Source organism: Mobula birostris, chromosome 12, assembly GCF_030028105.1.
Source record: "Mobula birostris isolate sMobBir1 chromosome 12, sMobBir1.hap1, whole genome shotgun sequence".
NCBI classification, from domain to species: Eukaryota; Metazoa; Chordata; class Chondrichthyes; order Myliobatiformes; family Myliobatidae; genus Mobula; species Mobula birostris.
The window spans coordinates 109,193,802-109,221,775 of NC_092381.1; the positions used below are offsets into that span (position 1 = coordinate 109,193,802).

The 27,974-nt window shown below is 43.2% G+C and overlaps 1 protein-coding gene across 3 annotated transcripts in view; it reads right to left on the bottom strand.

Moving 5' to 3' along the window:
* Positions 1–27,974, bottom strand: part of pak4 (p21 protein (Cdc42/Rac)-activated kinase 4) — a 217,973-nt gene that overhangs the window by 52,543 nt on the left and 137,456 nt on the right. For all 3 annotated transcript variants that reach the window (XM_072274454.1, XM_072274453.1, XM_072274452.1), the window contains 2 exons: positions 21,230–21,403; positions 6,232–6,456 (listed from right to left, as the gene is read on the bottom strand). In XM_072274454.1, coding sequence (XP_072130555.1) covers positions 6,232–6,435 — 204 coding nt within the window. In that variant the 5' untranslated portion in view covers positions 6,436–6,456; positions 21,230–21,403. The remainder of the gene's footprint in view (positions 1–6,231; positions 6,457–21,229; positions 21,404–27,974) is intronic.

A 27,974-nucleotide genomic window follows, 5' to 3' on the forward strand; every position in this document is an offset into this window, starting at 1 on the left:
GCTGTGAAGTTGATTGGTGAAAGGTAAATGGCAGGAGAAGAGAGAATCTGATAGGAGAGGGCAGAAGACCATGGAAGAAATAGAAAGGGGAGGGGCACACAAGGAGGTGCTGGTCAGGTAAGGAGATAAGGAAGATGGGAATTGGGGATGGTGTAGGGGTGGGGGGGGGGCAAGCTTGAAAAATCACTGTTCATATCATCAGGTTGGAGGCTACACAGTCGGGATACAAGGTGTTGTTCCTCCAACCTGAGTGCAGCCTCATTGTGGCAGTAAAGGAGGCCATGAATGGATTTGTCAGAATGGGAATGGAAAATAGAATTGAAATGGGTGGTGACCGGAAGATTTCTAGCATCTGCAGATTTTCTCATGTTTGTGATAATTTAAACGAAAGTTCTTTCCAATTTTTGTGCAAAATCAAACTAACTGTAGTTCAATGAACATAAAGTCAACAACCCCTAAAACCATCCGAATTGGGGTGCAAGGTCCAGGTCCCCAGACCGTATCGAGGTGATTGAACCGGATGTTTGGTTGTCAGTTTAGGTGTCAGGCCAGATTGAAAAGGTCAGGGTGTCAGGGCCCGAGACGAGGGACAGGCCCATTCTCATTGTTGCTCCATGAGATTTACTCAGCTCTACACCGAACTGCAAACTTTAGTTCAGAATGCTATTTGCTTGCGGGTTTTCTTTTTCTCTGCACATTGGGTATTCGATGGTCTTCCTTTTTTAATATACATATGTTTTTTTCAAAAAGGTTTCATTGCTTCACAGCTGCCTGTTAGGAGATGAATCTTGAGGTTCTATAATATATACATACTTTGATAATAAATGTACTTTGAACACCACCAGAGATGGAGGACCTTCACTGCTACCCTGAATGCCAGAGGCGTAACAGGCGGTAAGTAGCACTGAAGCAAAATAAATAACCTTGATTGATTTAAATCCCAATATACATTTGCCAATTTAGAAAAGAAAATGTTGTTATCTGAAATGAGCAAGCTGCAATTTCACATAATCCACTGGACGGAATGTCTCTGCTGCCCAGTACCAGTCAGTTCCAGGCACTGGCTAACACCAGATGCAGTGAGGCCTATTTAAAAGCACATTTTTTTAAAAAAAAATTCTGTATGCCTTATAATTCAGTAGTGTCTTTTTATGAGTGCTTTTTCCTCCCCATGGGCTACATTAATCTGCTTTTACTCAGCATTCAGGAGGAAACACAGCATCTTCCGAGTGAAAAAAGATCAGAAAAATTATATCAAACTCTGATTCACACTCTAACACCCAGTAATTATCACTTAAAATGAAACAGATAAAGGAACAGATGATTAAGAGAAAGCATCTTAAAGTACCAAGAATGATAAAGGAAGGTTAGAGGGGGGAAAAAAAGGTGAAAAATATTTATTCAAAGAATACGGACGATGTTACATTTGTATGCCACATTTGACAGACGTTTTTATTGACACAACCAAGCTTGTTTCAATTTTTAAAATTCTTTCTTGAGATCCAAGTGTTGCTGACATGCAGCAGTCATGAAGCATTTATTGAGCACTTTATCATTGTCTGGAATAGAAACAGGGAGGCCCACACACAGTCAAAGCTACAGAAAGCAGAGGACACAGCCCAGTCCATCGCAGGAAAATCCCTCTGTGCCACTAAGCATACTTATGAGTGCTGCCACAAGAAAGCAGCATCCATCATGAAGAACCCCCACCATCCAGGCCATGCTGTCTTCTCACTACTACCATCGGATAGGAGCCACAGCAGCCTCAGGTCCCACACCACCAGGTTCAGGAACAGTTACTACCCCACAACCATCAGCCTCCTGAACCAGTGTGGATAACTTCACTCACCACAATGAGCCTCAGGTCCCACACCACCAGGTTCAGGAACAGTTATTACCCCACAACCATCAGGCTCCTGAACCAGTGTGGATAACTTCACTCACCACAACTCTGAACTGATTTCACAGCACTCAACTCACTTTCAAGGACTCCACAACTCATGTTCCCAGTATTATTTTTTTAATTTGCACAATGGTTGTTTGGAAAACCTTTATGTATTTGTTTGTTCCTTACATGCCATGTCACAGGCTGAATAGAGGCGGTGGCGTCCAGGCATCGAAGCGATAGAACCCGAGGTTTGGACGCGCTTTAGGCGCTGAGCCGATTGAAAATGTCAGGGGCCGGTTCAGCTCTCTGCTCCATGATGTTTACTTGGCTCTGTGCTGAACTACAAGTCTTGGGCTCTCTTTGTGAACTTCAGTTCAGAATGTTATTTGCCTGTTTTGCATGATTTTTTTCTTTCTTTTCTCTGCACATTGGGGTGTTTGATGGTCTTTTTTTTAAAAACAGGTTCTTTTGGGTTTCTTCGTTTCGTGGCTACATGTTAGGAGATGAATCTCAAAGTTGTATAATGTATACATGATTTGATAATAAATATACTTTGAACTTAGAACACTGAGGAATAATTTTGAATTAGAAGTTATCGAAGGGTTGGTTTCAGCATAGACACTTTAAATCTACAGGTCAATAAAACATTCATGAATAACTTCTGAAAATCATGACTTTAGCTTCTACAGTATACTTGGACTTCACTAATCCCAAGTATCAGATGGCCCAATTAAAAGAGGGCAAGATAGTTTGGGGGGGGGGGGGGGGAGTGACAACCAAGTTTAATCTGCCTCCTCTAGACTTTTCAATGGATTTCAGAGTTAACTTATGAAGTAAATGACTTTACTGTGGATGAAACTTCATGTCAAATTAAGTTTATTGTCATTTAACTATATACATGTATACTGTCAAATTTTCTCCAGACCATGGTGTAAAGCACAGTAGTATACATAACACAAAATAACTTAGGAAAGAAAGAAAGAAAGAATTAAATTAATTGGAAAACCAGGTTCACAAGCACACGGTTGAATAGATAATTAATAAAATACGTGTTTTATTTTCCTGCTGAGCAAGTAGCACAGCTAACAAAACGTCACCAATCTGTTTTGCTCACTACTGGTGCTGGCTGACCCAATCAGCATTTTCATTTCACAATTCACTTTTCCAGCACCGTAGCCAGTTTTTGCTTTGACAGTCTATCCCTGAAGCCGGACAGTTGAGCTACTTTTAAGATTTTTGACTCTTGCCAAAACAGAAGCTAAACACACTTGAGGACTATACAGAGAGTGTGTATGCCCACAAACTATAGAATGCCAACAGAAACACCAATAAATCAGTTCTCAGCAGTAAAGAACCCGTAGCAACCATAACTATGTTTCAAACATGCCAAATCAGGCTCCTAATTAATTGGCAAACAAGATGTTCAAGAAACAAGGTTCATGTATTATCAAAGTACGTACACGGTATACAACTCAGAGATTCTTCTAAACCATGGAGGCCAGATTGTTCAAAATATCAAACCCCTCCCCACACACAAAAAAACCCAGTGCAAACAGCAACAAGAACATCAACACACTCCCTCCATCCTACACACATCAAAGTTGCTGGTGAACGCAGCAGGCCAGGCAGCATCTCCAGGAAGAGGTACAGTCGACGTTTCCGGCTAAGACCCTTCGTCAGGACTAACTGAAGGAAGAGACAGTAAAAGATCTTGTTTTTAGGATCTTGTTCGTGTTCTCCCGCACGACCGCGTGGTTTTCCTCCAGGTGCTTCAGTCTCCTCTCACAGTCCAAGGGCCTAGCAGTTGGTAGGTTAATTAATCACTGCAAATTGTCCTGTGACTAGGCTAGGATTAAATTGGGGGTTGCTGGGCAGCGTGGCTTGAAGGGCCAAGAAGGGCCTATTCCACACTGCATCTCAAATAAACAAACAAATAAATGAAAATTTTAACAGATAATAAAATAAAAAAATAAATAATTTAGAAATGTGCAAGCTTTGAGGAAACAATAGAAGTTTTTTCAGAAGATGATGCAACTAAACTATTAGATCTTAACCATGAGAGAGAATTAGGGTAAAGGAAAAAAGGCATTATCAAAGTATCAAGTGGTGAATTTTGAGATCCCTGTGCTAAAAATAATCTATATTATATTGAATTGCCAAATTTGTGCTGTATCTCAATAAATTAAAAAAGAACAATAAATTTTCCCTCTAGTTTAATATTGTGAACTCAGAAACTTTGTTAGGGGATTACTGCAGATTGGAAATATCCAGATCTATTAGCATAGTCAGTAAAGCAGAATCAGGTTTATAGCAACGTTGTGAAAATTGTTGTTCTGTGGCAGCAGTACAGTGCAATACATAAAGATACACACAGTGCTTCAACACTTCCCTGGACCACAGGCGGCTTCCGAATTCTCCATATAATCTGACAGTGCAATAATTACATTTGGCCTTCAGTTGTTTTTCAAAGCACTCACAAATTTCTACAGATGTACTGTGGAGAGCATTCTGACTGACTGAATCACCGCCTAGTATGGGGCTGGGGAGTGGGCTACTCTACAAGATCAAAATAAGCCAGAGAGAGTTGTAAACTTAGTCAGCTCCGTCATGGGCACTAGCCTCCGTAGTATCCAGGACATCTTTAATGAGCGATGCCTCAAAAAGGTGGCATAAATCATTAAGGACACCCTTCACCCAGGTCATGCCTTGTTCTCATTGCCACCATCAGGGAGGAGGTACAGAAGCTTCACGCTCACACTCAACGATTCAGGAACAGCTTCATCTCCTCTGCCATCTGGTTTCTGAATGGACAGTGAACCCATGAACACTACCTCACTACTTTCTTTATTTCTATTTTTGCACAACATATATACATATACACACACGACATATACATACACACACGCGCAACATATACACACATATGCACATACAACATATACATATACACACATGCGCACTTTAATTCAGTTTTTTTCCCTTTCTATTATTATGTAGTGCATTGCACAGCTACCGCAAAGTCAACAAATTTCACAACACATGCTGGTGAAATTAAACCCGATTCTGATTAATAATTGCCCTCAAGGTCAATGCATGTCGAGAATTTCTCTCATCTCATTGGGCAGATGTGATTCACTTTGTTTCAAGGTGCCTGCTGATCAGAGGCAGAGGTAAGAGACAAGTAAAGCCAACTGTAATACTCAATCCAATATGGCAGGAGGAATGAGGCTGTGGGAGGAACAGGACTTGTTTTGCTGCGGTTGTTTTATTGCTTGTTGTGTTCTGTGTTGCTCTGCCAAGCATTGTGGGCACGCCACACTGGCACCAGAATGTGTGGGGCCACTTGCAGGCTGCCCCCAGCACACCCTTGGATATATTGGTTGTTAACGCCAATGGTGGCTCTCACTGTAAGTTTTGATTTCGTTGTTCCTTTCCACGCCTTGTGGTGCATCAGGTGGCAACCTTGCTATTTCTTTCACAAACAAGGGAACAATCAGCAGATACTGGAAACTAAAGCAATGTACACAAAATGCTGGAGGAACTCAGCAGGCCAGGGAGCATATATGGAAAAGAGAAAATAGTTAAAAAGGGTCTCGGCCCGAAACGTCAAATGTTTACTCTTTTCCATATATGCTGCCTGGTCTGCTGAGTTCCTCCAGCATTTTATGCGCATTGCCATTTTTTTTTTTTTTTTTTTTTTTTTTTTTAGCATTTTTAGTCTGTTTTTTCTACTAGGCAAACTTGCTAGTATGACACTCAACCTAGCACGGATGGAAAGCGAGTAAGGAGCCGGCCAGATTCGAACCCAGGACCACTCGCCTTGAAGTCCAGTTCAGATGCTACTACACCACTGGCCGGTTAAGTTTTGATATACTCGTGATAAATAAATTTGAATCTTGAAAGCCAATGCCTGGATGAGAACTGCTAGTTCAATGGAGACCTGAGACCCATGAACATCTGTAGCTCAACGTAGCACCAGGCAGAGTGCTTCTAATGACTTGCTTTCATAAAGTTTAATTAAGAATGAATGAATTTTATTTTATATTAACCTGCAAAGCTTTATAACAAAAAGAGGGGCCATTCAGCCTATTGTATTAATTCCAGCTTCTTCAGTTCAGACTTCTGGAAAGTCATTACAAAGCTTTATATCCACATTTCAAGTTGTGGATGCTAGAGGAACTCAGCAGGTCAGGCAACATCTACGGAGAGGAGTTAACAGTCGATATTTTGGGCCAAGACCTGAAGGGTCCCATTGACATCAATCTGAAACAGCCCAACCTCTCTTCGTGGCCAGTCCCAGTAACACAAGCGGTTTCCCCACAATCTCAATCACAGAAACTTACCTTACGCGGAGCAAGCTGAATGGGTGTGATGTACGATGGGTCCACCAGGGGCTTGGGCCGTTTGGCCGTGTCCTCAAGGAGGCTCTGCCATTGCCTTGGAAGCCCAGTAAACTTCTGTTCCTGCTGATCAAAGCCAGTGTGGACACGGTGCTCGAAATTCACAGGTGCTGAGATCTCTACCCGCTTCTTCTTCTTGCTGAACATGTTTGAGATGAATGTAAGGTCCTGGCAGGATGAAGAAAAACATTGTGAGCTTTTGTTTTTCAAGAGAACATGCGGAAAGAAAACACTCTGAAGCCTTCTGAAATTTCAGAGTCCAGAGAAACTATAATACAAAAGTCAATAAAAATCTCCAGTCGAAGGCAATTATAAATGTCTACATTATAAGAAATGTACTCTACAGTTCGATGAGCTAGTTCGGCAGGCCCAGGGGTCAAGAGCTGGTGATCCCTGATTTGGGGGACAGGGTGGTGGGGGTGAAGGGTGAGAAGGGGTTTGTTTTGTGTTCGGTCTGTGTTGTTCTACTGAACATTGTGCACAAGCAATGTCAGCGCTGGAAGCGCGGCAACACTTATAACAAAAGACATAGGAGCAGAATTGGCTTATCAAGTCTGCTTCGCCATTCCATCATGACTGATTTCATATCTTTCACAAACCCATTCTTCTGCATTCACCCTGTAACCTCTGATGCCCTTATTAATCAAGAACCTATCAACCTCCACTTTAAATACAGCCAATGACTTGGCCTCCACAGCCACCTGTGGCAATGAATTCCACAGATTCACCACCCTCTGGCTAAAGAAATTCCTCCTCATCTCTGTTCTAAAGGGACATCCTTGTACTCTGAGGCTTAGACTTTTATAGAGGTGTTAGACTCCCCCACTGTAGGAAACATCCATTCAACATCAGCTCCATCTAGGCCTTTCAATATTCGATAGGCTTCAAAGAGATCCCCCCTCATTCTTCTGAACTCAAGTACAGGCCTAGAGACATCAAATGCTTCTCATACATTAATCCTTTCAAAGTACCCCTATTATCAAAGCGTATACATTATACAATCTTGATATTCGTCTTCTTACAGGGAGCCACAAAACAAATCTTTCCTAAAATAATTCTTGGGAGCCTCCTCTGGATCCTTTCTAATGCTAGCACATATTTTCTTAGATAAGAAACCCAGATAAGGACCACAATGCTCTGAGTGTTCTGATCTGTGCCTTATAAAACCTCAGCAGTACAACCTTGCTTTTATATTCTAGTTCAGTGGTTTTCCAACCTGGGATATACACCCTACTCCCTAGACCTCACAGGGGCAACAAGTAAAAAAACAAGAAACTGGGAGCCACAGGAGTTTCTTGATGGGCCATGATACATGTACTGTTTTATTAAACAGTAAACTGTATATAAATAAAAAAGAAATTGTGAAATTTAGTTAAAATCCTGAAAGGTGTGTGAAAACAAACTAAATGATGCAAATGAGGCAGCAAAACAGGTGTGTGTGTCTGTCTGTCTGTGGGAGAGGGTGGGAGGGGTCATCTCTTCTGCTTGATCATGCACAGATCACCAGTTCACACCATGGTTATCAAAAGGTAATTGCCTTTGTTGTTTTGTTAAACTTTGAGATAGCATTGTAGCCTGTCTAAGCAGCTTGCGGAACAAATTATTACTGCTAAATATGCCATATTTTACCTGTCAGATATATTTGAAAAGCTGAATTAATTAAACAAACACTTAGAAGGGAAAAAGAAACTGCAATCTCATATCATGCAAAGAGGATATGACCACTTTCCTTGGAAAACTCAAACTTTTCGGTAGTAATATTGGACATTGTGAGTTTATCGAATTTCTTTCAAAAGTTCGAAGTACATCTATTATAAAAATAGGTATACGTTATACAACATTGAGATCTGTCTCCTTACAGGCAGCCACAAAACAAAGAAGCCCAAAAGAACCCATCAAAAAAAGACATCAAACACCCAATGTGTAGAGAGGAAGAAATAAATCATGCAAATAATAAACAGAAGCAAATCGTGTTCTGAACTGAAGTCCACAGAGAGAGTCTGACACCCATAGTTCACTGCAGAGCTGAATAAAGGTCATGGAGCAGTGAGCTGAACTGGCCTATCCCTTGCCTCCGGCTTCAACACCCTGACCTTTCCAATTTGGACTGGCGCCTAAATCAACATTCAGACATTGGGTTCAATCATTTCGCTAAGCCCTGGGCCTGCACCCCACCACCTCGATTTGAACTGTACGCGAACTTTCTGATCTGGCATGGCACTTAAATCGATCACTGGCACTCTTAAAATCGAAAGGCAAGACAATGATCTTGATCATTTGAAACAACTGCACACTGATAAGGGATTTCAGTTCAGAGACCTGCTGGAGATGCATAATCCAGATTGGGAGATGGATTCATTTGGGGTGAACATGAAGGATGTTGATACCACATTCCAAGAATGACTTAATGACCCACAGAGTTATTTAACTGCTCAAGCAAAACATAAATGCAGCAAGCAAAATTTCTGGATGACTAGTGATATTCAAAATAAGTTTCCACAGCTCTGGGAGAAAGCAAAGTTGTTTCTAATTGGATTTCCTAACTCTTTTCCAGTTGAATGTGGTTTTAGTCAAGCTCTTCACCTGCTATCAAAAGCCCTTAACTGTCCTGATGACGAGGTAATCTTTGATTATCTTTAACCAAATTGCAATCAGATGTTCAAAAACTCACAAGTTTGTATCAGTTGTAAGATCTCACTAAATACCCAAAGTAACAGTATTAGTGCGTTTTCGTTGCTGGTTAGAACAGTATTATATATGTCATCATCAATACGTGCCGTGTTGTATGACCAGGGCAATCATAGTCTTCCACCTGTCATTAATCCGACTGCTTTCCCGATCCATGGCTATGATTATTCTTGGCAAATTTTCCAACAGAAGTGGTTTGCCATTGCCTCCTTCTAGGCAATGTCTTTACAAGACGGGTGACCCCGCCATTAGGAGGGAGGAGAAGATGAAGAGACTCAGACTTTTACTGTGCCATGGTCTGTTCTTATCAAATTATGGTATTGCTTTGCATTGTTGTAACTATATGTTATAATTATGTGGTTTTTGTTAGTTTTTAAGTGGGTTTGTCATGTGTTTTCGTGATATCATTCTGGAAAAACATTTTTATCATTTCTTAATGCATGCATTACTAAATGACAATAAAAGGGGACTGTGTCCTCATAATCATAATAATAATCAATACTCTGCAGAGATTGTCTGCCTGGCAACAGTGGTCGCAGAACCCACACTTGTGATATGTACTAGCTCCTCATACAACCATCCATCACCTGTTCCTATGGCTTTACGTGACCCTGACTGGGGGGGGGGGGGGGGGGGGAGAGAGGGTGCTAACCAGGTGTTACACCTTGCCCAAGGGCAACCTGCAGGCTAGCATAGGGAAGGAACACCTTATACCTCCTTTGATAGAGATGTATTTCCACCCCACATTATTAATAAAGTATCCTATTTAGAGCTTTGAAATGGTTTTATTTCCCATATACACCTGTAACATATTCAACATATAATTACACCTATAACCAGTTAAAACATACATATTTATTTTTCTATTAGAATGATTAGTACAGTTAACCAAAAAAAACTTAAGCAAGCAGAGTGGGAATAAACGGGACCTTTTCAGAATGGCAGGCAGTGACTAGTGGGGTACTGCAAGGCTCAGTGCTGGGACCCCAGTTGTTTACAATATATATTAATGACTTGGATGAGGGAATTAAATGCAGCATCTCCAAGTTTGCGGATGACACGAAGCTGGGTGGCAGTGTTAGCTGTGAGGAGGATGCTAAGAGGATGCAGGGCGACTTGGAGAGGTTAGGTGAGTGGGCAAATTCATGGCAGATGCAATTTAATGTGGATAAATGTGAAGTTATCCACCTTGGTGGCAAAAATAGGAAAACAGATTATTATCTGAATGGTGGCCGATTAGGAAAAGGGGAGGTGCAACGAGACCTGGGTGTCATTATACACCAGTCATTGAAAGTGGGCATGCAGGTACAGCAGGCGGTGAAAAAGGCGAATGGTATGCTGGCATTTATAGCGAGAGGATTCCAGTGCAGGAGCAGGGAGGTACTACTGCAGTTGTACAAGGCCTTGGTGAGACCACACCTGGAGTATTGTGTGCAGTTTTGGTCCCCTAATCTGAGGAAAGACATCCTTGCCATAGAGGGAGTACAAAGAAGGTTCACCAGATTGATTCCTGGGATGGCAGGACTTTCATATGAAGAAAGACTGGATGAACTGGGCTTGTACTCGTTGGAATTTAGAAGATTGAGGGGGGATCTGATTGAAACGTATAAAATCCTAAAGGGATTGGACAGGCTAGATGCAGGAAGATTGTTCCCGATGTTGGGGAAGTCCAGAACGAGGGGTCACAGTTTGAGGATAAAGGGGAAGCCTTTTAGGACCGAGATTAGGAAAAACTTCTTCACACAGAGAGTGGTGAATCTGTGGGATTCTCTGCCACAGGAAACAGTTGAGGCCAGTTCATTGGCTATATTTAAGAGGGAGTTAGATATGGCCCTTGTGGCTACGGGGATCAGGGGGTATGGAGGGAAGGCTGGTGCAGGGTTCTGAGTTGGATGATCAGCCATGATCATAATAAATGGTGGTGCAGACTCGAAGGGCCGAATGGCCTACTCCTGCACCTATTTTCTATGTTTCTAAGTCACAAGTGGGCCACAAGCAGACACAGGTTGATAACCACTGTTCTGGAAACCTCGAAAAGAATGCTATCATTGCATTTGCCTTCCTCACCACCGACTCAACCTGCAAATTAACCTTTAGGGAATCCTGCATGAGGTCTCCCAAATCTAACTCAGATTTTATGAATTTTCTCTCCACTTAGAAAACAGTCTACGCCTTTATCTCTTCTACTGAAGTGCAGAACCATGCACTTCTCAACACTATACTCCATCTACCACTACTTTGTCCATTCTCCTAATCATTCCAGGTGTTTCTCCCGACTCCCTGCTTCCTCAACACTACCTGCCCCTCCACCTATCTTCGTATTGTGTGCAAACCTGGTCAAAATGCCATCAATTCTGTCATCCAAACCACTGACATATAACATGAAAAGAAGCAGTCCCAACACCCTGTGGAAAATGAGCAGCCAACCAGAAAGGGCCCCCTTTATTCCCCACTGTTTGCCTCCTGCCACTCATGCTAGTATCTTTCCTGTAATACCGTGGGTTCTTATCTTTTGGGCTGCCCCAGCAGATCCTCAGTTTGCGTTGGTTGTTAATGTAAATGATGCATTTCACTGAATGCTGATGTACACGTGACCTACTAATCCAATGAGTTATTCTTAATTAATATCAGAATGCAGTCAGGTGTGGGTGTTTCACTGCTAGTTGTACAGTTCAGCACAGCAGAGTGTAACTGCTCATATTTTTCTCCCCACATACAGTTGCTGGCAGAGTTGATGCTTTGCCCAAGGCCAAGTTTCCGTGTTTAAATCTTTATTTATCTGTTTAAAACAGGTGTTAGAACAGTACAGCACAGGATCAGGCCACTCAGCCAACATTGTTGTGCAAAACCAGCCAAAAAGCAAATTAAAAACCCCCAAACACCCTCCTACCCACACCATGTCCATATCCCTCCATTTTCCACATGCCTATCCAAACGTCTCTTAAAAGTCTCTAATGTATTTGCCTCTACCACCATACCAGGCAGTGCATTCCAGGAATCTACAACTCCCGAGTGAATAACTTACCCCTCACACCCCCCATGAACCTACCCCCTCTCATCACCAACGTGTGCCCTCTGGTATTAGGCATTTAACCTTTTTTCTGCCGTGGACCAATAACATTAAGCAAGGGGCCTGTGTATCCCAGGTTGAGAACCCCTGATATCCAAGAGAGTGCAGAACAGGCCCTTCTGGTCCAACAACCCATCTATTCAACCCTAACCCGATGACAGGACAATTAACGTACTAACCAGTGCAGGTTTGCACTATGGAGGATGGGAGGAAACCCACTCGGTTCATGGGGTGAACGTATAAACTCCTTACAGGCAGCGCCAGAATTGAATTCTGAACTCTGTCTGTAGTGTCGTGGTTAGCATGACACTATCGCGGTGCTGTCATCCTGACAGCGAACTTAGCGAGCGATCTTCAAACTCAAGTGACCCTTCCAAATGTGCGCACACACGCACACGAAACTAGATTAGGCGATAAGAACTTTGACCAATCTTTCTTCTCCCTCACCAGCTGGGTATTGAGCTGATTCACTAGATAAACAAAAGTTGCAATATCTTTGACTTCAGTACTTTGTAGAGTTTATGCTGTCCAAAAGAATTAACGGATATGGGAGCACAAACAGGTTTTGGACTTCTGATAAAGGTTCTCAGCCTAAAGCATTAACTGTTTTTCCCCTCCATACACACTGCCTAACCTGCTGAATTCCTCTAGCATTTTGTGTGTTTCTCAACATAATTAGAGTCATGGAATCATTGCACAGCACATAAACAGACCCTTTGGTCCATCTAGTCTGTGCCATACCACTTAAAATGCCTAGTCCCATAAACACACTAAATGCTGGAGGAACTCAGCAGGTCAGGCAGCATCTGTGGAAAAGAATAAACAGTTCATCTTTTGGGCCAAGACCCTTCTTTAGGACTGGAAAGGAAAGGGGAAGATGCCGGAATAAAAAGGGTGGAGGGAGGGAAAGGAGGCTAGCTAGAAGGTGATAGGTGAAGTCAGGTAGGTAGAAAAGGTAAAGGGTTGGAGAGGAAGGGATCTGATAGGAGAGGAGATGAACCATTGCAGAAAAGGAAGGAGGACATGGGGAGCTGAAAGGCAGGTGAGAATAGGAAAGAGGCCAGAGTGGGGAACAGAAAGGGGGAGGGTAAGAGGAGGGAATAGTTTTACTGGAAGGAGAAATCGATATTCATGGCATCAGGTCGGAGGCAACCCAGATGGAATATACCATGTTGCTCCTCCACCCTGAGGGTGGCCTCATCTCAGCACAAGAGGCAGCCATGGTCAGAGTGGGAATGGGAATCCCATAAAACCTCAACTCTATTTCATCCAATTATTTTGAAAGATTTTTAAATCAGGATCTAAGAGAAACGTAAAATGGTGCTATAAATTTTAAGCAATCCTAAATGATACCTTTGGAATAGTTGGACTATAAAATATAAATAAAAGCTTTAATTATTCTGTGTTTTTAATGAAGACATTGATGTTAAGTTCGACTCGATTACTGTAAAGTGGGAGGGCAGGTACGAGGATCAAATGACTGAAAAAGACAAGAGTTAAAACTGGGTACGTTAGCTATTTAAAAAGTAAACAGTGAAACACCAAACCGGTGTCTAGCTAAACAAGCGTTTGTCTAAACTACCCAAAAGTACTATGCATTCGGTTACCCTTTAATTGAATGGATACTCTGATAAATCTCCCTGAATTACAAAACTGAAAAACCATACATGCTACGAACTGATATTTAACTGAACAAACATGGGAGGAGGAGGGGGGGGCATCTAAATCTGCAACGCTCTTTCTCAATGGTCTTTCAGCATTGGTTGTGACTTCAGCCTGCAGCGGGCCATGTGGATGCCAGGAAAGAGAGAGAGTGAACTTCTTGCGCATGCCACTCTTATAACCCCAAAGGCACCCGGAACTTCTTGCGCATGCCACTCTTATAACCCCAAAGGCACCCGGAACTAGAAATGGGTGCCGGGCAGGCACTGTAACTCATGGGAAAAAGAGTGTTGCAAGCTTTAAACGAACCAATCACTGCCCGAGATGAGGAAGCAGCTTTCAACCAGCAAATAAACCACGCCCCCACATAAGAATTTCATCAAGTGTTAAGTAACACATAGGAATGAGGGCGTGCTTTGTATTGTTAATATTTATACTTGCACACGGCAACTGTAAGCCTCAGAATCAGTTAAAGCATTAGGAAAAGCTCAGGGCAGCTGCATTCATACACACAAAAGATTCTGCATCAGAAAACAAAAAAGGAAATATGATTGCATATGATCGGGAAATCTACTTAACATGCCAAGCAGGTAGAGGGTGACAACTTTTTGTGCGCAGTTAAAGTTCCTTTGTACGCTAATAGCAAAAGATGTGTGCACGCACACACATGCACACCTTGGAGGGAACATTGCTGCAGATGCTGGAAATCTCAAGCAGCACATACAGAATGCTAGAGGAACTCAGCAGGAGAGGCAGAATATATGGAGATGTATAGATGGACGACACTTTGGGCCGAGACCTTCCATCAGTATTGTGCCTAAACTCAATGGCGTCAGTTTACAGCCTGCAGTCCCGATGCAGCAAGATACATGCGCTGGCTGACAAAACCAGTGGTAAATAGAAAACAGCTTTGGAGTAGATTGGGAGACCGCTTTGTTGGGTACCTTCGCTCCATCTGCTACAAAAGTGGGATTTCCCAGTGGTTACCCAATTCAATTCTACATCCCATTCCCATATGTAAATCGATGGCCTCCTCTACTGCTACGATGAGGCCATAGTCAGGCTGGAGGAACAACACCTTATATTCAGTCTGGGTAGCCTCCAACCTGATGGCACACGAGCACTGATTTCTTAAACTTCCAGTAATTGCCGCAACCCCCCCCCCCCCGCCACCACCATCTCCTCCTCCTTTCAGTATTTTCCATTCCTGTTTCCCTCTCTCACTTTACCTCCTTACCTGCCCATCACCTCCCTCTGGTGCTCCTCCCCCTTCCCTTTCTCCCATGGTCTTTTACCCTCTCCTATCAGATTCCCCCTTCTCCAGCCCTTTATCTCCTCCACCAATCAGCTTCCCAGCTTTTAACTTCGCCCCCTCCCCATTTCACCTATCACATGCCACTTCTTCCTCCCTCTACCCACCTTCTTACTCAGACTTTCCCCCCTTCTTTTCCATCCTGAAAAGGGTCTCAGCCTGAAATGTCGATTGCTTACTCTTTTCCATAGATGCTGCCTGGTCTGCTGAGTTCCTCCAGCATTTCGTATGTGTTGCTTTAGCATTTGCTTTATAAGAATTAGCACACACCAATATATACACCTCAAATTTTCTGCTGTGGGTTTAGGATAAGTTACCTGATAATGGCCCTAAAGCATGGAGGTCTGACATTACGAGTTAGCCTGGGAGAAGCTCTGAGATCTCTATCACCTCAGAATATTGTCCTTGCACAAATGATCAAATATAACTAAATGCAGAGTATTTATCTCCATCACCACTACAATGCTGGAATGCTGGGTTGCCTGTAGGCTGTTGCATTCTGTGGCACGCCAGCGATGCAGTTAGCGCAATCACTTTGCAACACCAACAATTACCATTTGGGGTTTGCTTGAGGAATGACCCGAGGTTTGGATGACTTAAGTCCTGAGCCAGATTGAAATGTTTGGGGTCACAGTTGTAAGGCAAGAGACAGGCTGATTCAGCTCACTGCTCTGCAAGATTTGCTCAAACCTGTGCTCAACTGAGGCTGTGGCCTGTAAGTAGTGGAGGTCTGGATTGGCTGTAGTAATGTCTGCTGTTGTGAACTTCAGTTCTGAATGTTGTTTCCACGATATGCTTCTTTTTCTGTCTGCACAATGGGTGTTTGACGATCGTCTTTTGTTTTTAATAGGTTCTATAGGGGTTCTTTGCTTCATGACTGCCTGTAAGGCGACGAATCTCAAGGTGGTATAAGGTATACATACTTTAATTAAAAAATGTACTTTGTTACCTGTCGCTGTCCATAAAGAGTTTGTACGTTTCGCCCATGACCATATGGGTTTGCTCTGGGTGTTCTGGTTTCCTCCCACATAGCAAAGATTTACATTTAAGCTTAGCTGTTTAAGCTAAGTTGTGGGCATGCTATGTTGGTGGTGAAAGACCATAGCAGAGTTAGGCCATTCATCCCATCGAGTCTGCTCCGCCATTTCATTATGGCTGATCCATTTTCCCTCTCAACCCCATTCTCCCACCTTCCATCTGTAACCTTTCATGCCTTGATTCATCAGACCCTATCAATCTGTCATAAATACACCCTAATGACCTGGTCTCCAAAGCTGCATGTGACAATGAATTCAAGATTCACCATCTGGCTAAAGAATTTCTTCCTCATTTCCATTCTAAATGGTCATTCCTCTATTCTGAGGGAAATACCCTCTCCACATCCACTCTATCCAGGCCTATCAACATCCGATAGGTTTCAATGAGATTCCCCCCCCCCGCCCACCTTATTCTTCTAAGTTCCAAGTAGTACAGGCCCAGAGCCATCAAACATTCTGCATATGATATCCCTTTCATTCCCAGAATCATTCTTGTGAACCTCCTCTGAACCTTCTCCAATACAAACACATCCTTTCTTAGATAAGGGACACAATTCTGCTCGTAATACTCCAAGTGAGGCCTCACGTGTGCTTTATAAAGCCTTAACATTACATCCTTGCTCTTACATTCCAGTCCTCTCAAAATGAATGCTGACATTGCATTTGCCTTTCTCACCAGGAACTCTGTATGGTGACACCTGTGAGCTGCCCCTAGCATAATACAGTTTTGCTAAAAAGCTCATCTTTCTTTCTTTGGAATACAAGAAAATAAACATAGTTGACCACTCAGCCCCGTGTGCCTGCCCATCTTTCAATCTGAACATGACTGATCTGTCCTAGACAGCATTTCCTTTCTGTTTCAATTCTCCACGGCCCTCAATTACAGATTTTTCAAAAAATAATTGACTTAGTTAATCACTCCCCAATGATCTAGACAACCTTTCTTGGTACACAATTCAAAGCCACATAGCACTTGAAGCCAAGGCAACAGAGTGAGCAAGGTTAGTCAAAATAAGTTAAAAGATTGCAGAGGTTTTTGCAAACCTAGGTGACTTCTTCCAGTTCGTTTGCAAAACAGTTCATTCTTCTTTTCTTATGTCTCTCGTCTTTTCAAGGTGGCTGGGTTCCTGTCAGAATCCATGACCTATAGATGCATCTCAAACTACGGTTCTCCATGGGCGGTGGGTTCTCATTCTTGGACTTGCCGTGCGATCCAGGATTTCGATATCTCCAGGTTTGGCCTGGAAGGTGCACACCTTTCCCCGACATTGTTGGTGATTGAAGCATCACGGGAGACAAGCATCGAGACAGCAGGCGGTGTGCGCTGCTGTCAGAAGGCGGGCCCTGCACTCCAGCGATCCCCTCTATTTTTGATGGCGAATGAGAAGCGACGTGGAAGATTGTAACATCGAAATAGCAAGCTTCTAGTCTCCTACTCATGTTGTTGTGGTAAGAGAGATTTCTCTCCCTCACTGGTGACAGAGTAGTTTAGAGAGTAGTGAGATAGTTTTTGATGGACTCTAAATCAATGTCTCTTTGGGGGCTTTACTATTGTCTGCATGGTGGGAGGAGGGTGGTGGTGCTTTTGCTGGTGTAAGTGGAGAAAGGGTCGATACCATTTCATGGGAGGGGTTGGCTTTAGGGGTCTGATATCACTATCACTTATTTTTTGGTTTTTAGTTTTTTTTTAATGTTTTGTGGATATCTGTGAAAAGTAAGAATTTCAGGTTATACACTTATTTCTCTGATATTAAATGGAACCACTGAATACAAGAAAATAAACATAGTAGTGTGGGCACATGGCCAAGTGGTTAAGGCATTGGTCTAGCTATCTGAAGGTCGTGAGTTCGAGCCCCAGCCGAGGCAGCGTGTTGTGTCCTTGAGCAAGGCACTTAATCACACAGTGCTTTGCGATGACACCGATGCCAAGCTGTATGGGTCCTAATGCCCTTCCCTTGGACAACATTGGTGTCATGGAGAGGGGAGACTTGCAGCATGGGCAACTGCCGGTCTTCCATACAACCTTGCCCAGGCCTGCGCCCTGGAGAGTGAAGACTTCCCAGACCCAGATCCATGGTCTCGCAAGACTAACGGATGCCTTTATTATTTTATTTAAACATAGTAGGCCACCTGGCCCCTCATGTCTGCTCATCTTTCATTTCGATCATGGCTGACCTGCACTGGACTCCATCCCCTTTCTGTGTCAGTTCTCCACAGTCCTCAATTACAGATTTTTCAAAGAATACTCCGCCTCTGTAATATTTCAAATACCTCTTTCTCATTCATCATCCCCTTGAATGATCCAGGCTCCACAACCTTCTTTGGTAGACAATTGAAAGGCACGCAGAATTTGAAGGAAATGCAATGGAGCAAGTAAGGTTGGTTAAAACAGTGTGCAAACACTGTACATGCATGTGACCTACTTACTAAGAGCCTCAAACAAGACCTTTGAGCCTGAATGAATCTATCACTGGTTCATCAGGAACCAAACATTCCTGCCTCTTGCCCCCAATTCCCAACTGTTATTTTAACATCTGTAGCTGGGACCCCAGGGAGAGAATCTTATTCATGTATATTAGGTCAGTCCTAAAGCAAATAAATACAATTTACTTCATTTAGAGGTAGAAACACATTACCCAGGCTGCTTTCAAGATCAAAAGATAATTGTGCAAACAGACAAGTAAAATTAAAACCATTACTTACAGGGGTCGGAATTGAGCATCAGAGAGGGATAGTGCATAGATACAGTCTAATATAAAACAGAATTATTTATTTATATTGATATCCTGTGCAGAATAGACCCTTCCAGCCCTTTGAGCCACACTGTTCAACAATCCTCCGATTTAACCCGAGCCTAATCACAGGACAACTTACAATGACAATCTACTGACTAGTATGTCTTTGGACTTTGAGAGGAACTTGGAGCACCTGGAGGAAACCCACATATCACGGGGAGAACATAGAAACTCCTTACAGGCAATGGTGGGAATGGAACCTGGGTCGCTGGTACCGTAGAGCATTGTGCTAACTACTACATGACTGTGCCACTTCTAAAATATAGCAAAGTACTGGTCCACGATGTTGTGCCATCCCTTTCACCTACTCCAAGATCAAATTGAACACTTCTCTCTCACATAGCCCTCCACTTTCCTTATATGTGCCTACACAAAAGTCTTAAATGTTCCTAATGTACCTTGCTCTACCACCACTCCTGGCAGCACATCCCACGTACCTACCACTCTCCATGTAAAAAAAACGCCATCTCTAACACTCCCCTTATACTTTCCTCAGAACACATAGCAATTATAAACATGAGAAAGTCTACAAATGGTGGAAATCCAAAGTAACACACACATAAAATGCTGAAGGAACTCAGCAGGACTGAAGGGTCTTGGCCCAAAACGTCGACTGTTCATTCATTTCCATAGATCCTGCCAAGTTTCTTCAGCATTTTGTGTGAGTTACCTTAAAATTAACCAGGATCTACACAGGGATTCGCAACCTATTTTTAATGCCATGGAGCCTTATCATTAACCAAGGGGTCCATGGACCCCAGGTTGGGAACCCCTGGCATCAGTCATAATATGATTTTTATTTTTATTCCCCCTGCCCTCTCATCAACTTTCCCCAAATTCTACCACTCACCTACACACTAGAGATGATTCAGAGCAGCCAATTAATCCACATCCTGCACGTTTTTGCGATGTGGGAGAAAAGTGGAGGATCTGAGGGGGCAACCCATGCAGTCATGGCAATAATATGCAAAATCACACAGATAATATCTGAGTTTAGGATTGAGACCGGATGAGGTGGCAGGAAAGAGATACACATCAATTCTGATTAATTCCCATTCTGACATGTCAGTCCATGATCTCCTCGTGTCAAGATGAGGCCACTGTCAGGGTGGAGGAGCAACACCACAGGGTAATTCTATCATTAGGCTTTGGGAGGAGACCGTGGAAATGGTGCTCTGACAGAAACCAATGTTGAGATTGAAATTGACACCCTAGAGCTGTCAGGCTAACTAGTGTGCCAGTGCTGCCCAAGCTGTGCCAGTGCTTGTGGCACAGGAAAATTGCTGGGGGTCTGAGAGAAAATTCACAGCCAGTCAGGGAGCAGCTGTTGTGGAAGAAGCAATCCACATCAATGGCCTTTCACCAGAGTTCAATTTTCTTTCAAGGATTGGGAACTCTAGAGTGGTTGAATCAGCACCTCTAGGCACGGAGCACCTCACTTGGGCATTATTGTCACTGGACTTGACCATAAAAAAGTCCGATGTGAAAGCAGACCTTTCACTTTATGATGTAACTTGTGATGCCTCCTCCATATTGGTGAGATCCACCATTAATTGGGGGACTGCTTTGTCGAGCACCTCCGCTCCATACACCAAAACAGGAATTTCCTGGTGGCTAAGCATCTTAATTCCCATTCCCGCTCTGACATGCGGTCTACGGCTTCCTTTTGTGTCATGATGAGGCCAACCTCAGGGTGGAGGACAAACAGCTTATATTCTTTCTGGGTAGCCTCCAACTTAATGGCTTGAACATTCATTTCTCCTTCCAGTTAAAAAAAATTACCCCCCCCCCCCCAATTGCCATTCTTACCTCTTCTCACCTATCACCTCCCCCTAGGTCCCCTCCTCCTCCTCTTTCTCCTATGGTCCACTCTCCTCTCACATCAGATTCCTTCCTCTCCAGCCCTTTACCTTTCCCACCCACCAGGTTTCACCCATCACCTTCTCACTATCCTCCTTCCCTGTACTTTCTCCCTGTGAAACGTGTGGATTTCCTCCCAGTGCTCTGGTTTCCTCCCACAGTCCAAAGGCGTACCTGTGAGCAGGTTAATTGGTCACTGTAAATTAGGCTGCTGTTAAATAGGTGGGTTGCTGGGCATTGCAGCACGTTGGGCCGGAGGAGCCTGTTCCGCTCAGTATCTCTAAGTAATAATAAAAACAATTAAGAATGTATTTTTGAACTAATACCTTTAGCAGCAGGTTGCAAATTTTTACTAAAAACTCCATTCGAGAAGATTTCTGCCAATGTTAAAATTAGGCGAAATTTAAGATTCCCAGAAATTTGAGCCCAGTATGTTTTTTGAATATTTGATTCCATCGTACATTATAATTTTGTTATAAATCCTGCATCCCATATCAAAGCAAGGATAAAACAATACCTTTCAGAAGGGAATAAGCCACCTTTTTTTCCTGATAGATCCAATCAGTGAAAATACTGCAGCACACTGAAAGCGGTGGGAACAGTAAAGATGATGCCTTCTGGAGTGCAATGCATCAAGCTACTAACTCGGGCTAGAATCAAGCGTGCCTTTGAATCGAGTCCACATTCTGCCCTGGAAGGAGAACCCAGAAAAGATATGGTCATCAGAAAGGTAGTCCTGAACACACCCCGATTACCATTTTAACAGACATGAATCGGGATTCAATCACTGAACAATGGGGATAGATTTACGAGCTGCTCTGCAGCCACCAAAAGTTAAATATTGTTGCTTAGTCAGCCACAGTGCAATGCTATCTGGATTTCAGAGCACAGACCACATCTCAGAACAGTTGTGATGGAGGCGACAGATCCACAATCAAAGGATTAGGTCATAAACTTGCCTTACTAGTAACCAGACATGCTGTATAATAAATCTGAATTGGGTTTAATATCACTGGCATATGTTGTGAAATTTGTTGTTAAGTGGCAGCAGTGCATTGCAATACTTAATATAAAACTGTGAATTACAACCATATAACCAGTATATATATTAGTTAAATTGAATAAGTAGTGCAAAAGTACACCCTCCCTGATGGTAGCAATGAGAAGCGGGCATGTCCTGGGTGATGAGGATCCTTAATGATGGATGCCACCTTTGAGGCATCGCTCCTTGAAGATGTCCTGGATGCTGGGGAGGGTAGTGCCCATGATGGAGCTGACTGAGTTTACAACCCTCTGCAGCCTTTTCTGATCCTGTGTACTGACCCCCTCCCCACACCAGATGGAACTGAGCTGTACCTCTAAGTAAATTATTGGGGCAGAAGATATATATGGTGGCCACTTTATTAGCTACACCTGCTTGTTAAGGCAAATATCTAATCAGCCAATTGTGTGGCAGTAACCCTGTGCATAAAAGCATGCAGACATGGTCAAGAGGTTCAGTTGTTCAGACCAAACATCGGAATGAGGAAGAAATGTAATCAAAATTATATTTAATATCACTGTCATATAGTAGTGAACATTGGTTTTACAACCTCGTTTCTCAACTGTAAACAAACGTATCAAAATAGATGCTATGAATTCCCTAAGTGCCAAAGAATCACAAGCCAATAGATTTCAAAGGTCACCTGAAGGGGTAGCCAATCAGGACTGAGGCAAGTGAACGGGAACCTATATTAACGCGAGCACTCAGAGTGAAAAAGCTGTGCACTGAGGATGTCATCTCGACCGATGATGAAACATCTACAAGCTAATTGCCAAGCTCAGTGAACATTGCAACATCAAATCACTGACGTGCTGGAGAAAATTTGTAGGAATAGGAGATATGACCATTTGGAAACTCATTAGGGAGAGCCAGCATGACTTTGTGCATGTCAGGTCACGCCTAGCCAACTTGATTGAGTTTTTTTTTTAAACAAGGTGGCGAGAGAGATTGATGAGGGTAGGGCAGTGGATGCTGCCTACATGGATTTTAGTTAGGTGTTTGACAAAGTCCCTCATAGGAAGGTCATCCAGAAGATCAAGATGCATGGAATCCACAGTGAATTGGTTGTTTGAATTCACAACCAGCTAGTGAATAGAAGACACAGGGTAATGATTTGAGCTGGAGGTCTGTAATTAGTGGCGTTCCACAGGGATCTGTGCTGGGACCTCTGTCATTTGTGATGTATATAAATGACCTGGATGAAAATATAGATGGGTGGGTGAGTAAATTTGCAGATAATTCCAAGATTGGTGGAGTTGTGGATAATGTAGAAGACTGGCAAAGAATACAGCATGATATAGATCAGTTGCAGATATGTGCTGAGAAATGGCACCTGGTGTTTAACTCAGATAATTGTGAGGTGTTGCACCTCGGTAGGGCAAATGCAAGGAGACAGTACACTGTTAAGGGAAAGGTCTCTAACAGTGTTGCTAAGCAGAGGGATTTTGGGATCCAAGTTGATAGTTCCTTGAAAGTGGCTACACAGGTTGATAAAGCGGTTATGGCCGCTTATGGAAGGAATGCTTGCTTTTAATAGTCGAGGCACTGAGTTCAAACGTCAGGAAGTTACGCTGCAAATTTATAAAGCTCTAGTTAGACCACATCTGGAGTATTACATACAGTTCTGGTCACTCCACTACAGGAAGGATGTTGAGGCTTTGGAGAGGGTGCAGAAGAGGATTACCAGGATGGTAATCCTGACGAAGGGTCTCGGCCCGAAACGTCAACTGTACCTCTTTCTAGAGATGCTGCCTGGCCTGCTGCATTCACCAGCAACTTTCATGTGTGTTACCAGGATGGTGCCTGGTTTGAGGGCATGTGCTATCACGAGAGGCTGGATAAAGTTGGGTTGTTTTCTCTGGAGCGGTGGAGGTTAAGGGGAGATCTGATAAGAGGTTGAATAAGATTAAGAGAGGCAGAAATAGAGGGAACCAGAAGTATCTGTTTCCCAGGGCTGAAATGCCTAATACTAGAGGGTATGCATTGAAGGCAAGCGGAGGCTTGAGGGGGATGTAAGTTGAATCATGGATGCCTGGAATGTGCTGCCTGGTATGGTGGTAGAGGCAATACATTAGAAGCTTTTAAGAGACGTTTGGGTAGGTACATAGAAACATAGAAAATAGGTGCAGGAGTAGGCCATTCGGCCCTTTGAGCCTGCACCGCCATTTATTATGATCATGGCTGATCATCCAACTCAGAACCCCGCCCCAGCCTTCCCTCCATACCCCCTGATCCCCGTAGCCACAAGGGCCATATCTAACTCCCTCTTAAATATAGCCAATGAACTGGCCTCAACTGTTTCCTGTGGCAGAGAATTCCACAGATTCACCACTCTCTGTGTGAAGAAGTTTTTCCTAATCTCGGTCCTAAAAGGCTTCCCCTCTATCCTCAAACTGTGGCCCCTTGTTCTGGACTTCCCCAACATCGGGAACAATCTTCCTGCATCTAGCCTGTCCAATCCCTTTAGGATTTTATACGTTTCAATCAGATTCCCCCTCAATCTTCTAAATTCCAACGAGTACAAGCCCAGTTCATCCAGTCTTTCTTCATATGAAAGTCCTGCCATCCCAGGAATCAATCTGGTGAACCTTCTTTGTACTCCCTCTATGGCAAGGATGTCTTTCCTCAGATTAGGGGACCAAAACTGCACACAATACTCCAGGTGTGGTCTCACCAAGGCCTTGTACAACTGCACTAGTACCTCCCTGCTCCTGTACTCAAATCCTCTTGCTATAAATGCCAGCATACCATTCGCCTTTTTCACCGCCTGCTGTACTTGCATGCCCACTTTCAATGACTGGTGTATAATGACACCCAGGTCTCGTTGCACCTCCCCTTTTCCTAATCGGCCACCATTCAGATAATAATCTGTTTTCCTATTTTTGCCACCAAAGTGGATAACTTCACATTTATCCACATTAAATTGCATCTGCCATGAACTTGCCCACTCACCCAACCTATCCAAGTCACTCTGCATCCTCTTAGCATCCTCCTCACAGCTAACACTGCCGCCCAGCTTCGTGCCATCCGCAAACTTGGAGATGCTGCATTTAATTCCCTCATCCAAGTCATTAATATATATTGTAAACAACTGGGGTCCCAGCACTGAGCTTTGCGGTACCCCACTAGTCACCGCCTGCCATTCTGAAAAGGTCCCGTTTATTCCCACTCTTTGCTTCCTGTCTGCTAACCAATTCTCCATCCACATCAATACCTTACCCCCAATACCGTGTGCTTTAAGTTTGCACACTAATCTCCTGTGTGGGACCTTGTCAAAAGCCTTTTGAAAATCCAAATATACCACATCCACTGGTTCTCCCCTATCCACTCTACTAGCTATATCCTCAAAAAATTCAATGAGATTCTTCAGACATGATTTTCCCTTCACAAGTCCATGCTGACTTTGTCCGATGATTTCACCGCTTTCCAAATGTGCTGTTATCACATCTTTGATAACTGACTCCAGCAGTTTCCCCACCACCGACCTTAGGCATGGATGTGAGGAAGATGGAGGGATATGGACATGGTGTAGGTAAAGAGGGATTAGGGATTAGTGTTTTTCATTTGCTTTTAGTTGGTTCAGCACAATGTTGTTTGTCAAATAGCCTGTTCCTGAGCTGTACTGGTCTATGTTATGTGGTGGCAGTACATTGCAGTAAATTACAGTTAGTATATATTAAAGAGGTTAAATTAAATAAGTGGTGCAAAAAGAGAAAAAAAAAGTAGTGAGGTAGTGTTCATGAGTTCAACATCCATTCAGAAATCGGAAGGCAGAGGGGAAGAAGCTGTTCCTGAATCATTGAATGTGTACCTTCAGGCTCCTGTACCTCCTCCCTGATGGTAGCAATGAGAATAGGCATGTCCTGGGTGATGGGGGTCCTTCAGGATGGAGTGGGGTGGGCAGGGGTCCTTAAGGATGAAAGTGCTGTGATGTGGCTGAAGTTCCAATGCTTAGTTTGGTGAGACATGGGGATGACAATGCTAACAAAAAGGTGAACAGACTCCATCATGGCTGAACAGTCAAAGGGTGATATAAACCCAGCTCAGCCTCTAGTCAGCAAATCCTTGCTGAATCTATATATGGAAAGTAACCCTGCAGCACGCAGTAGGGAAGTGAACACTTCACTCCCGAACTGGCTTACGAGTCTGGCAGCAGATTTACACAACATCTCAGATAATTAATTTTTTTTTGAATGAATGCAACAGCTATCATGTAAATCCCGATGAAGGGCCTCCGCCTGAAACGTTGGGTCTTTATTCCTCCCACTGAAGCTATCTGACCTGCTGAGTTCTTCCAGCATTTTGTGTGTGCTATCATTTAAATTGCTCTTTTATTTAAAAACTTGAAAATCAGTAGAATTCTTTGGATGAGGTCATTAGGGTGTGAAATTTCACCACCACAACAGAGAGGAAGCATGAATACAAGGGATTCTGCAGATGCTGGAAATCTGGAGCAGTACACACAGTGCTGGAGAAACTTAGCAGGTCAGGCAGCGTCTACAGAGAGGAATAAACAGTTGACATTTCAGGCAGAAACTCTTCATCTGGACTGGAAAGGATGGGTCAGAAACCAGAAGATGAGAGTGAGGGGGAAGGATGACAAGCTGGCAGATGATAGGCCACACTACCAAAAATTCACAACAGTACAACAAGCTCTGTTCTTCCTCCGCTTTCACTCACTCACTCACATACACAGTCTTCAAGTACAATACACAGCACTTCAACCCCAGAGTAACACACACAAAATACTGGAAGAACTCAGCAGGTCAGGCAGCCATCACAGGAAAGGAATAAACCGTCAATGTTTCAAGCCAGGACCTTTCATCAGGTCAGAGAGAAAGAGGAAGCAGATTCCCCAACATCCTTTAAATGGGGAAATAAATATATGAAAATAATTTAAAACGATTTAAATGATTGGGATTAATTGCCTCTTTTCCACAGCTGGTTAACATTGAATACAGGTTTTCTGGGTCACTGTGGACTATTGAATTGTTCAAACTGGACTCTTTCAGTTCTATGGTTCTTGCATTCTGCGTTTTTGCACGTTCTTTCTTGTTGCCATTTGAAGCGATTTGTTAGTTTTTTGTGCACGGGAGAGGTTTTAGGTTTGATGGTCTTGTTGCCATTTGGCGCGATTGTGAGATTTATTGTTTTTGTTGTGGGGTGTTAATGCTTTTCTTTGAATGACTTTCATTGTTTGTTTTATGGCTGTCTGGAGAAGACAAATCTCAGTTGTGTACTGCATGCAGACTTTGATAATAAATGGACCTTCAGACCTTTGTATTTCATAATTTAACCATAGGTTAACATAAAATGTTGATTAAATAAACATCTGTGTTATGCACCAACACTTTCAATAAATGTGTAGAAGCTTGAATGATTTTCATTCAAATGGGTTGTGAACTCAGCCAGCTCCAGCATTGGCAGTAACCTCCCCACCAACGAGCACATCTTCAATAGGTGGTGTCTCAAGGCAGCATCCATCATTAAGGTCCCTCACCACCCAGGATATGCCCGCTTATCATACTACCGTCAGAGAGGAGGCACAGAAGCCTTGGAGAGACACCCTCAATGTTTTAGGAACAGCTTCAAGGTTCAAGGTACATTTATTATCAAAGTATGCATGCAATATATCACTGAGATTTGTCTTCTCCAGGCAACTATGAAACAAAGAAAACCATGGAAGCAGTTCAAAGAAAAATGTTAACCTTCCCATGCACCAAAGAAAGTCACGGAAACGGCAACATGGACATCAACCACCCTCTCCATGCGCAAAAAAAACAAATCGCGCAAACAGCAACAAGAACATCAAACCCCCCAAGCTCCACTGGTGCACACATAAAAACAAATTGCGCAAACAGCAACAAGAAAGAACGAGCAAAAACACAGAATATAAAACATAAAACTGAAAGAACCACAGTCCAATCCATAATTTACAGACCCAGAACATCGGTATCATCCTCCGACAGCATCTTGGGACGGAGAGAGACCACCCAAACACAGAGACCTTTCCCTGGGAGCAGCAAGCAAGAGAGACACAGACACTATACATAAACACGAGGAAATCTGTAGATGCTGGAAATCCGAGCAACACACACAAAATGCTGGTGAACACAGCATCTATTGGACGAGGTACAGTTGACGTTTCGGGCTGAGACCCTTCGTCAGTCCTGACCTGAAACATCGCTATATCTCTTCCAATAGATGCTGCCTGGCCTGT